We start from the raw sequence: 13,944 nt of genomic DNA, 5'->3' as shown, positions 1-13,944 counted from the left end.
TTAACAGTTTCGTTTGTGTTCCTTAATCCTAGTCAATATTGAACATTTTGTAGTACCGATGTATGCTTTCCTACAAGACCATGGTATGTGGTACATCCCAGAAGCTCTTTGATGGTCGCTCCTATCTTTGGCAGATCTGAGACTGTGTTGAATCTTCCTTGTTGGTATAAAATCAGTATGAATGTTATATTTTAATAAGATTTTTCCAATTCTATCGGTAACTTTACATATATATATATATGGGTAAAAGCTTTACCAATTGTGGGCTCACTAAGTGAATCTTTATGATTAGTATGAGGTCTTATTTCTGAGCGTTTGTATCAATCAATTGGCCTGTAGTGTTCTTGTTCTTCAGCGAGGTGCTGTGTGGCACATATTCTTTTGGCTCGTTCGGTTAGTCTTTTGATGACCCCTTGTTTTTGACTCTAAGATGATTAGATAGTTTATGTAGATACCAATCGGAGTGTGTAGTTTTTCGGTATACTGTATGGTCTAAATGTTCACCCACTCTTTTTACTTGGACATCCAAAAAAGTTATTTGGTTCTCCTTCTCCAATTCCATTGTGAATTTAATATTGTCATGTTGAGAGTTCAGATGTTTTAAAAACTGATCTAGTTTTTCTTGTCCATGTTTTTATATCACGAAAGTTTCATCTATTTAAACGACATTAAACAGAACGAATATTTTTATTTTTCTCGTTTTCAGTAAAAATTATTAATAATCGATAAGTACCAGTCCAGTTTTTCCAACACTGACAAACGGCCCGGAACGTGAACAAACACAGGACCAGAAACAAATTAAAATTAAAGTAATTCTAGTGTATAGAAACGTAGGGGTGGTATGAGTGCTGAGGCAAAACCCTCTCGCCTTGAAATTAATAGCGGCAATATAAGTTCTCCCTCTGGCTGCAGCTTGTTTAGTGCTGCACACTGGCCATGGCAGAAATTACGCCGAGGTGACCATTGATTAATCTACTCTAGTTATGTTTCGTAATTTATCTGGCCGCGCTCGGCCTCCTGCAGGATAATAACGGGCGACGTTAAAACGGGGTCCGTGGCTAAATGTTATTTTATGCTGCATAAAAATTAATTGCGCAACGCCGCAAAAGAGGGAAAATTAATCGGGCACCGGTACAAACAAGAGTTTGATTGGAACGTTTTATATTGATGGTGGATATTGTATTTTTAATTGGGGTGGAAAGACAAACAATACTTACAGGTCAACGGGTAAATAATTGAGGAGAATCCTTATTGGTCTTCCCCGCTGCGAAACGTATTGATCCCGGCCAATATTTATTTGCGAATTTAGCGGCAGTGTCTTTAATTAGTTCCAGATATAGATTACTTTTCGCCGTGATTGTAATCCTGGATGGCGGACGGCGTTCGGCGAGGAAAAAGGGGGAGTGCAGGATATTTTCCTCCAAGTGACAGGCTATATTGGCGGTGTTGGGAGTCTTGCACATTGCGCCGATATATTTTATAAGCGATGTTCGGCGTAACATCAGCCACTATTTGTACAGGCGGATGGAGACAAGCGCCATAAATTAGGAGATATCTAATAAAGTCGCACGGATTTATCGGCTCGATGCTCAGATAAATTCCAATCGCCCTCTCCATGCAAATGCCTTTATTGCGTTCATGACGGCTATACTCATAGACATATATTATGCAGACGATACATTTTGTTTTACGCTTTTTTTCCTTCCCTACGAACCTCAAAATCGCACCATTTAAACTTTTAACACTCCACCAGTTTTCCTACATGTTCCCACTTATTGGCAAAACAATTTTTTAACTTACTCACAAAGAACACAACACAACCCTACCCTTTCAAAACCGACTGAATTAATTTTGTACAAAATGTGGCAACAAATTGGTGTGAGGGTATTAATAAAAAAAGGCCACTTTAATAACGTCATCTTCCGTATCATTTAGCAAATTTCAAATTAAATTACATAACTCCGGGCAGCATCCCCAACGGGAATCCTAATAGTCAATTATGCATTGATAATGGGCTGCTCTTATGCTTTATACATAAACATAAGCAGCCCAACAGGACCCAGTCATACAGTAAATGACATGAATTAAGCATTATGTCAATTTTGCGCGTGACAGGTCAGATAAAGTGACAGAAGGTCAAATGACATCCCCGTCCTGTATAGGGGAATCCGCTCCCCATGTCACGGGGATTATTGTTATGCAGATAGAGTATTACTTCTGTAAAACAAAGTGGCTAGTTAATATTAACTGGGGGGGATTTTCTGACGAATTCGGAAATGCCCAAACACCGGATTTTTACGAGGGTCGAATAAATTACGGGGAATCAACGAATTAAATTTTTATTTCAAGTAAAACATTTCCAGACAAGAGAGTTTAATAAATAAGTTATTTTTTCAGCTAACACTTCTTCTTCTTCTTCTTCTTGGTGGGTTCAACAGATTTTTGGCTTTCCTGTACGACCACGCCTCCATCGTCTCCTCCAGCTTCTACTTCTTCTTCTGCTGAAAAGTCTTCATGTCTTTGAACAGGTTATCTTTGTTGGCTGCGACGAAATTTTTTTGGTAGCCGTTATTTGGAAATGCTCAAACACCAGATTTTTTCGAGAGATAAATAAATTACAGAGAATCAACGAATTAAATTTTTATTTCTATATAATACAACATAATTAATAAGTTATTTTTTGGATAGCACTTCTTCTTCTTTTTGGCAGGTCCGACGGATTCTTGTCTTTCCTGTATAATCATCATTTCCTCCAGCTTCCATTTTTTCTTATCCTCCAAGATCTCCAGTAGAATAAGTCTCCTCACTGGGCTTCAAACATTCCAGCTTCATGTCCTTGAACAGTTACTCTTTGTTGGCTGTCTCAAAAATTGTCTCGCAGCCGGCTTCGAAGGCCTCCTCAAAAATAGGTATGGATATAATGACATAAAATACAGAGAATTATAGAATTGATTTTTTATTTCAAGTAACACATTTCCAGACATTACAATTTAATTAATAAATTATTTTTTCGACTTGCACTTCTTGGCAGGTCCGGATTCTTGGCTTTCCTCCATAACCACGCCCGCATCATCTCCAGCTTCCACTTGTTCATCTTCTTCTCCAAAGTCTCCAGTAGAATAAGTCTCCTCCCTGGGCTTCAAAAATTCCAACTTCATGTCCTTGAATAGTTTCCCTTTGTTGGCCGCCTCAAAAATTTTTTCGCAGCTGGCTTCAAAACCTCCTCAAAAATAAGCGTGCATATAATGCCAACAAAACAGAAGATAATTGTCAAATAAAATACAGAGGATTAAAGAATAAATTTTTTATTTCAAGTAACACATTTCCAGACATTACAATTTAATTAATAAATTAATTTTTCGACTTGCACTTCTTGGCAGATCCAGACTCTTGGCTTTCCTCTACAACCACGCCCGCATCATCTCCAGCCTCCACTTCTTCATCTTCTTCTCCAAAGTCTCCAGTAGAATAAGTCTCCTCCCTGGGCTTCAAACATTCCAGCTTCATGTCCTTGAACAGTTTCCCTTTGTTGGCCGTCTCGAAAATTTTCTCACAGCTGGCTTCAAAACCTCCTCAAAAATAGGGGTGGATATAATGACAACAAAATAAAAGGTAAAAGTCAAATAAAATACAGAGAATCAAATAATTGATTTTTATTTCAAATAACACATTTCCAGACATTACAATTTAATTAATAAATTATTTTTTCGGCTTGCACTTCTTGGCAGGTCCGGACTCTTGGCTTTCCTCTATAACCACGCCCGCATCATCTGCAGCTTCCACTTGTTCATCTTCTTCTCCAAGGTCTCCAGTAGAATAAGTCTCCTCCCTGGGCTTCAAACATTCCAGCTTCATGTCCTTGAACAGTTTCCCTTTGTTGGCCGTCTCGAAAATTTTCTCGCAGCCGGCTTCGAACGCCTCCTCAAAAATAACGGCGGATGCGACGCCCAGCAAGCAGAACATTGAAGTTTTCTTCAGAAAGGTGTTGTAGAGAGCCCCCCACAAGCTCATTTTTAACACGACAGGTAAATGCGTCTGACAAGCTTCAAATCCTTATGACACTAGTGACATATAATCATTGATGCGACTTGATAAAATTCCGAAAGTTTATTGTCCGTGAAATTGCCAGGAATTCCCGCCGTAATCTTAATTATTTTAAAGTTCCGGCAATGGTCCAAATAATTTCATCCTTTTGACAAAGTGGCGAATTATTCAAGTCGGTGGGGTCGCTCCGCGCAGGTTTTATTATATTAACTACATTTGTCTGGTGCCTGTTTCAAATTAACCCCGTGTCAACTCATCCATCTGTCATACAGCCGCTACCCTCCTGCACCCTCTTTTATTGCCATTACTTACACCAGTTTTACTTGCGTCCGGACGTTATAAATTACGAAGATCAAAATTCTCCGATTAGGGGTACCAATTGCCTAATATCTGGGCGAATTTATCGGATTTGCGAGGCATTAGTTGCGTATAAAATTGTCGTAAATCATGGCCGACGACATGGACTTTTTGTATGATTTACGCCGGGGCAGTTCATTATAATCCATGGGATTTTCAATATCGTTGGAAAGGGGTGAAAGTCAAAGATAAAGTTGGGGAATATCGCAATAACCTTGTGGCGGCAGTGCAAAGCAAACCTCCGGTCTTTTTGACATGTTAATGACGGCTCGCGTCCGTGGAAGAACACCATTGTCCCCAATCAAGACAGAAGCAATGAGATGCCGCTGCCCATGAATATTTACCAGTTAATTCGGCATTGCCGTGATAATGACAGTGTCTGATCAGGCGACGAGGATCGGTCCGCAATCTAGCAGTGATTATGCCGCCCCCACGAGAATATATCCAGACCATCGGCTTGAAAGTGGACCACCGCCACCCACCCCACTCGCCGCCATTCAAAGGAGCAGCTATTTGTGCGCGATTTGCCGGAACGGCTGCATTTTACTGTTTAATATTGGTTTAATTGGTCCGTGCGAAAATACTGCGAATTGATCGGCCCTTTGTGCCGAAGTACGGAGGTCATAGGCGGCCCCGAGACGGCCGCGTAGGTATCTGGCGGCCGCCCCTGCACTCGGAAGAAAAGCACTTTCATAAATCTGGCGCGAGATATATGTGCTCACAATTTCCGGGATCCGGCCATTAAGCTACGCCGGAGCGGGAGTCGGAGCGGTGTTAGATCCACCATTTCCCGTCTACTTTATTTGCTGTTTGATTTTCTCTATATAATATTTAAACCTAGCCAGAGACGGACAGTTTGTTACCAGTTCGACGTGCGTACCGACGACTGAGCAACCCCCTAACTCCTCCTTTCTGTGAACACAAACCGAATCATTTTTTGTCGATTCTTTAATAAACCCCCTTGCCGTAATTAAAATCGATATTCGAAAAGTTTCCATCGGGATCTGTCCCGTATTGTGTATTCAGAAACAATCTGCGTAAAAACGTTTGATTGAATGAACGGTGGCTAGACCGTGGATTCAAAAGGTCTGACTGACTGACGTGCCAAAGAAGTTTTCACGGCGAAAAAAAATTATTATTGTGAAGTGCCAGACGAATAATAACTCGAAACGCAATTAAATGATAGGACCGGAGTGAATATAGTAATCCATTAAGTCTGGCTGATGAATGTTTAACTTTATCGGCATTATTTGAGTATTAAAACTGAATTAATTAGTTCTGAGACGCCCGAACTGTATTGAACAAGATATAACCCCATTTATTTACTTTTACTTTATTACCACTTAAGTATTAATGGAGGGATTATTTATTAATTGCACGGTGCTAATTACGAAAGGCATTTTTATATAAAATTAATTACTTATTTGTATATAAGATGCCACTGGCACAACAACGTTTATTAAGAATGAAATAACATCACTAAATAATAAAATATTAAATGAAATGAAATGTTACTGTTTTTAATTTTAAATAAACATACAAATTAAAATACACATCAAATTGATAACACTGAACAAGTATGACACAAACTTTAAGTATTTTTTCTTTTAGTTTGTACATTCCTCAACACTTCACATATGTTTTATGCAATTTACTCGTCCCTAATTGTCAAGTTTCTTTATTAGAACATTTTGAGACTAATAGGGCACATTTAGCTAGGTTGTATCCACTAAATTCAGAAGTTAAAGTCGACTAATTGTCAGTTTTAATATCCTTATTGGCTACATTAGAGTGTCAATGCATAAAACACCACACACCAAATGCTGCATTTATATTTAATTTGCACCTTTTCACAATTTTAAAGCCCCTGAAGATGATTTAATCCAATACAACAGTCATATATCACTGCTAACATAGATATTAAAATTCAAAATAATAAACGTTTCCTTAGTAGAACATTTTAAGACCAATTGGAAGTACATTTAACTAGGTTGGCTCCACTAACCTCAGAAGTTAAAGTCGACTAATTGTCAATTATAATATCATCCCTTATTGGATACATCAGAGTGTCAGTTCACAAAACACCACACACCAAATGCTGTTTTTATATTTAATTTGCACCATTTCACAATTTTAGAGCCCCTGAAAATGATTTAATCCAATACAACAGTCATATATCATTGATAACATAGACATTAAAATTCAAAATAATAAACGTTTCCTTAGTAGAACATTTTAAGACTAATATGATGTACATTTAACTATGTTGGCTCCACTAACCTCAAAAGTTAATGTCGACTAATTGTAAATTATACTATCATCCCTTATTGGACACATCAGAGTGCTAGTTGACAAAACACCACACACCAAATGCTGTATTTATATTTAATTTGCACCATTTCACAATTTTAGAGCCCCTGAATATGATTTAATCCAATACAATAGTCATATATCACTACTGACATGAATATTAATATCCAAAATAATGAAGGTTTCCTTAGTAGAACATTTTAAGACTAATTGGAAGTACATTTGACTAGATTGACTCTAGTAACCTCAGAAGTTAAAGTCGACTATTTGTCAATTATATAATATCATCTCTTATTGGATACATCAGAGTGCCAGTTGACAAAACACCACACACCAAATACTGTATTTATATTTAATTTGCACCATTTCACAATTTTAAAGCCCCTTAAGATGATTTAATCCAATACAACAGTCATATATCACTGCTAACATTGATATTAAAATTCAAAATAATAAACGTTTCCTTAGCAGAACATTTTAAAACTAATAGGAAGTACATTTAACTAGATTGGCTTCACTAACCTTAGAAGTTAAAGTCGACTAATTGTCAATTATAATATCATCCCTTATTGGATACATCAGAGTGCCAGTTGACAAAGCACCACACACCAAATGCTGTATTTATATTTAATTTGCACCATTTCGCAATTTTAAAGCCCCTGAAGATGATTTAATCCCATACAACAGTCATATATCACTGCTGACATGAATATTAATATCCAAAATAATGAAGGTTTCCTTAGTAGAACATTTTAAGACTAATAGGATGTACATTTAACTATGTTGGGTCCACTAACCTCAAAAGTTAATGTCAACTAATTGTAAATTATAATATCATCCCTTATTGGACACATCAGAGTGCTAGTTGACAAAACACCACACACCAAATGCTGTATTTATATTTAATTTGCACCATTTCACAATTTTATAGCCCCTGAATATGATTTAATCCAATACAATAATCATATATCACTGCTGACATGAATATTAATATCCAAAATAATGAAGGTTTCCTTAGTAGAACATTTTAAGACTAATTGGAAGTACATTTGACTAGATTGACTCTAGTAACCTCAGAAGTTAAAGTCGACTATTTGTCAATTATATAATATCATCTCTTATTGGATACATCAGAGTGCCAGTTGACAAAACACCACACACCAAATACTGTATTTATATTTAATTTGCACCATTTCACAATTTTAAAGCCCCTTAAGATGATTTAATCCAATACAACAGTCATATATCACTGCTAACATTGATATTAAAATTCAAAATAATAAACGTTTCCTTAGCAGAACATTTTAAAACTAATAGGAAGTACATTTAACTAGATTGGCTTCACTAACCTTAGAAGTTAAAGTCGACTAATTGTCAATTATAATATCATCCCTTATTGGATACATCAGAGTGCCAGTTGACAAAGCACCACACACCAAATGCTGTATTTATATTTAATTTGCACCATTTCGCAATTTTAAAGCCCCTGAAGATGATTTAATCCCATACAACAGTCATATATCACTGCTGACATGAATATTAATATCCAAAATAATGAAGGTTTCCTTAGTAGAACATTTTAAGACTAATAGGATGTACATTTAACTATGTTGGCTTCACTAACCTCAAAAGTTAATGTCGACTAATTGTAAATTATAATATCACCTCTTATTGGACACATCAGAGTGCCAGTTGACAAAACACCACAAACCAAATGCTGTATTTATATTTAATTTGAACCATTTCACAATTTTAAAGCCCCTTAAGATGATTTAATCCAATACAACAGTCATATGTCACTGCTAACATAGATATTAAAATTCAAAATAATAAACGTTTAATGTCATTTATACTATTTCACAATTGTGAAGCCTCTGATGATGATTTATTCCAATACAACAGTTATTACTACCAATATAGAGGTTAAAATTCAAAATAAAAATGTTTTTATCTAGTTTTTTTTTTATATAAATTAGGTTTGTGTTTTCAAAAGAAAAATCAAGCTGTGGTCACAGAATTGTCAATTATAATAACGACCCTTCATAGGAGACATTAAAGTGCGAGCCGGCAAAAACGGCACCAACTCATAATTTATTTAAACAAGCCGTAATTCGTCGCGGGCCATAAAATAAATATTCCGTCTGCGACGCAATGAAAACACACAGTAGTGTCATAAAGCAGAGCGAATTTAATAATGCAATACGTAAATTTCCCCTCATAACAATTTAATATCAAGAGAATGACAAACTCTCGCATAAAGTAAATTCATTTGGAAATGGGCGGCAGCCACTTGAGCCTTAATAATTTCCCCGGGTTAGGCGTTCGCCAGGAATGCTCCAGGTAATGTCACCCTTCCCACCCCACCCGCACTAGAGAGAGAAATCTTAATAATTCTGACACTGATATTAATTCGTAATCTTACCCCCATCTTCTTTTAATTAATTCCCCGGGAATTAATCTATTATCACACTCTCCGTTATGGCTCGTGTCATTGGGCATCATCGCCGTGTCTTGAGGGAAAAAAATCGAAACGTGGCTAACAATGCTGGGCGGTGAGGGAGGAGGGGGGGCCCGGAACTGAAACAGAAAACTGAGGCATTAGATTTTCTGACAAATTGAGCTGCATTTGAGTTCCCCTCAGCGGAATAAGATGGATGAGGTTAGTTATAAATGTGAAGCTTTTGCGCGATCTGGAGATTCCTAGACTTGGCTCGTTTCTTTCATACATAAAGTATCTCCGAGACATTCAGCGGGAGGTTTTTTGCCGGTGCGCTTATCGGGGATGTTGTAGAAGCTTCAGTTCCATCATCGCTCGGGAACGGGATGCGACGGCACCGACGTGATGGATGTTCCACTCATCTCGCGTTGTGACGTCGCCGCCGCGACGTAACTGCCTAACGACCGAATTATGAGCTGACTTAAGTCTTTTTAATTAGAAACGTCGAACATTGTAGCGGGGGGTTGTCTTCATATTCGTTTTATTAATGGATTTTGTGAGATTATGCTCAAGTTTATGTCGTGCCTTTATTGTTCTTATCTATGGCTGGAGTATCGCGAAATTGCAACGCCATGGAACAATGGCTGCGTCGCAGGAAGCAAGGGAAATGTATTTATCATTATTAGCCCCGAACGAGGGTGGAAGTTTTATCTGCACATTCAGATCATAATTTCTACTTTATTTCGACAGGAGGGCCGGGCCTCCGCCTGGAACTGCGTCGGCATCAGCATAATATTGTATCGTACCCCCCAAAAATAAAAAACAATGGCGTCCCACCGTTCAAATCGGATGAGTTTATTGGCCGTTCACAGTTTCGGTGTGTGTTTGACGAATTGCGATCGGGTAAACAAATAAATTAACAATGTAATTATTTATTGATATGAGATACGGACCGTGTCTTCGTTTATGCGGCCGTAAAAGCCGTATTTTGGGGCGTAAATCTTGCATGAGGGGCAATAAAACAGTGACATATGCAACTGCATCATAAACCCGTGAACAGAAATATTGAGATGAAAGGTTGATGTGTGTGTATTGTCTGAAAGGAAAACAAAAAACATAAGTAAAAAAAATACAGAAGACAAGGCTGCCAACGTCGTAAAAACGGAAAAGTTTATATCCAGGTGTTTGCAGACTGGCGTGCCGGAGCGGGGTGCGCGGGGCGGGGCGAGACGCTGCCCCCCCCGGAGTTTTGTTTTAGTTATTTGCTCTTTTATAAAGAAAGTTGAGTTAGATGTGCCCCCGAGCACGGCCATCAAACTTTGATAAGTTTTCCTTTAACGGAATGAACCGAAATGCCGAACGGACAGCGGTCATTTTTCTCTTGTTTTTCAATCTACGCAGCACTCGGACTCCGGCGAAAACGTACTGAATTTCCAGAAGAGATTTGCTTTGCCACTTTAAGGCAATATTTTTTCTGTCAGCTCAGAAAACATTCTTTCGCTGCGGAAAATAACTTGCGAGCAATGGGTTTTATTTTCCACTACGGCTTTTGTACTTTTGCCGACTTCACGATGCGATGGATCTTCAAATTAAACTACTCTGTAGTTATTTAATCGCATGTTTCGTTGTTGCTTTTTGATGGTGATGGAACGGAGTGAATTAGTGAATAATTGATGGACGTCGAGTGGAAAAATTGAAATTTGCGTGTTTAAAATGGTTTAATGTTTAATTTAAAACAACATCCATAAAGACAAACCCAAAAAAATACGAATAGGAAAATTAACTGGAAATTCGATAGTTTTATTTAAAAATTAATTTTTTCTTTAAAAAATTAAATAATTCTGATCTTAACTAATTAAGGAAATAAAATAGGACAGAAAACAAATAATGTCAGAGAAATCAAACATATTTGTTAAATTAATAAATGTATATGTTAATAACAAATTTGTCAGATTATTAATAAGAACAAACCATTTTTAAATTTTATTATTAATTTTAATTATTAAAATATTTAAATTTAACATATTAATATTATTTTATTAATTTTTTATTTAATTTTTTAATTTTAACTTTATTAATTTATATTTCTCATTGTATTATAATTTTTTTTAATATAATTTTATAATTTTAATTTATTTAATTTTATTTCTTTATTTCACTTTTTATTTTAAATGTTTAATGTATAATTATAATTCTTTTTTATTTTTAAAATTAAGTTTTTTAATTTTATTTTTTTATTTTTGTTTAAATTAACTTATTAATTTAATTTTTTCTACGTTCAATTGAAAAAAACTAAAATTTACAAATTAAATTCCAAAAGATCAAATTAAAAAAGAGAATTAATAAATTTAATAATACATTAAATTAAAATTATCAAATTAAAATCAACAGAAAATTAAAAAAAAAAAATAAAATTTAAATAAAAAGTAAATATTAAAAAATTAAACTTAATAAACCAATATAAAAATAAATAAAAATTAAGTTTAACAGATTAAAATTATCAAAATAAATTAAAAAAAAAATAAAATTAATTAAATAAAAAAATAAAAATATCTGTGTATATTAATATATAAATAATTTAAACAAAAAATTAAAATTATTAAGATGAATTTAAAAGATTATTAAACCAAAAAAATTAATAAAATCGAATTAATAGAAAATGAAAAAAAAATATACAAAAACTCAAATTTAAAAAATTATTGGAAAAATTAAAATTATTAATTGCATATAAAAAAATTAGATAAAAAACTAAAATTACAAGATTAAAATTATAAATAAAAAAATAAAATCACTATGTGAAATTTATAACTAATTAAGGAAATAAAATAGGACAGAAAACAAATAATGTCAGAGAAATCACATATATTTGTTAAATTAATAAATGTATATGTTAATAACAAATTACTAATAAGAATTTATTTATTAATTTTAATTATTAAAATATTTAAACTTAACATATTAATATTATTTTATTAATTTTATATTTAATTTGTTAATTTTAACTTTATTAATTTATATTTCTCATTGTATTATAATTTTTTTAATTTAATTTTATAACTTTAATTTATTTAATTTTATTTTTTTATTTCACTTTTTATTTAAATTTAATTACAAACCTTTTTTATTTTTAAAATTAAGTTTAATTTTATTTTTTTATTTTCGTTTTTAGCTTTTTATTTTTTTTTTAATTATTTTATTACTTTTTTATTTTTCAATTTGTTTAAATTAACTTATTAATTTAATTTTACCTTTTTTGTTTAAATTGATAATTTTAATTTTTGCAATTTGACTTATTAATTTTAAATTTTGTAATATGATTTATAAAAATTATGTTTTTATTTAAATTGATACTTTTGATTTCTTAATTTTAGTTTTTTATTTAATTTTTTTGTATTAACTAATTTTAGCTTTTTCTTTTTATAATTAAAAAATGAAAATTAATACGTTAAATTTAATAAAACAAAAATAACAAAGAAAATTTCGAAAAATTAAATTTAAAAATAAAAAATAGATTTAATAAATTTAAAAATTATAATATATTATTGAAATTATTAAATTAAATTTAAAGATTTAAAAAAATTGATGTTACATTTAAAATTAAAAAAAAGAAATAAAATTAATATGTTAAACAAAAAAATAGAATTATAAGTTTAATACATTAGAATTAAAAAGGTAAAATTAATTAAATTTAGAATTAGAATTTAATTTTAAGTAATTAAAATTATAGAAATTAATTACGATTATCAAATTAAAAAATATAGGAATAATAAGTTAATTTAAAGTTTGCAATAGACAAAATAATTTTTTTGACTCATTTTGAGTGAGTTCGTATTAAAATCAGTAAATTTTAATGCATGCGTACAAATTAAGTTGTTTGGTTGCACCGAGAAATATGTCAGTTTTAATTAATTTTAATCGTGCAATAAAGAGACAGAAACCGTATATTTCTGGCGAATTTAATGAATTTATAAGAACAGCTTAATTAAGATTTAATAGTTTAATTAAAATAAATAAATTGGTATTAAAGTTGTGGAGTAAAATGGCTGGGAAAGTGGCAAACGTTCTTCTTGAGAATATATTGGAAATAATAAAAAATGCGTTTTAATTTTCTGCTCAGAATGACATTTATTGGCTGTAAGAGTTATTAAATTTACGACTTATTGTCGGCATTTGCATATTGATTAGTTTTTCTGAACAAAGACAACTGTTCCTTTTCTTGTATAAGAATCCTGAGCATCTCCGAATTAAAATATTTACATCTCATCTCTGTTGATTACATTTCCAATTCTGAAATTAATTTTAGCCCGAGTAAAATGCAAAATCACAAGCAATCTCGAGTTCTAAAAACGAAATTATTTCACCCTATTCACTTTGTCGCCGGGACCCGAACGACGAATCCAAATACTCAATCATTCATGGAAATGACGGATTTTAATGTTACAAAGTTTTAATTCACGGCGAGAGGGTGGGCCCGTGTCATTGGAAATATCTTCACATTTCCATTTAAATGTATTCGGGATTCGGTTCGGCCGCCGCATCTTCTGGAATTACTACGGTTTTTATATCTCCGCCGAGAACAGTATCAAAAGTTAATTTGTGGTAAAATCTGAGGGACTGCCACTAGCTACTCCGCCACTCCGCTATTTACTCTCTAATGATGGAAATGTGCACTTCTTAACTTTACTTTTCCTACCACTGCCTCGCTCCTTCTTTACGTTTTATATTTATGGATGTTCTTTTAAATTAAACATTAAACCATTTTAGACTCGCAAATTTCCACTTTTTTATATCTGCTC

General features: G+C 33.4%; 1 protein-coding gene across 1 annotated transcript; it reads right to left on the bottom strand.

Annotated features, from left to right (window-relative positions):
- Nucleotides 1–3,637: 3,637 nt before the first annotated feature.
- LOC126265304 (cytochrome b-c1 complex subunit 9-like) lies at nucleotides 3,638–4,079 on the bottom strand. The gene has a single exon (XM_049966284.1). It carries the CDS (start codon nucleotides 4,009–4,011, stop codon nucleotides 3,700–3,702), a length of 312 nt encoding a protein of 103 aa, XP_049822241.1. The 5' UTR covers nucleotides 4,012–4,079; the 3' UTR covers nucleotides 3,638–3,699.
- Nucleotides 4,080–13,944: the final 9,865 nt, after the last annotated feature.

The sequence above is a fragment of the Aethina tumida genome, chromosome 4 (genome assembly GCF_024364675.1).
Source record: "Aethina tumida isolate Nest 87 chromosome 4, icAetTumi1.1, whole genome shotgun sequence".
In the NCBI taxonomy this organism is placed as follows: domain Eukaryota; kingdom Metazoa; phylum Arthropoda; class Insecta; order Coleoptera; family Nitidulidae; genus Aethina; species Aethina tumida.
The sequence above is the reverse complement of the archived record's forward strand: the minus strand, read 5'-3'. Positions and strand labels throughout refer to the sequence as shown.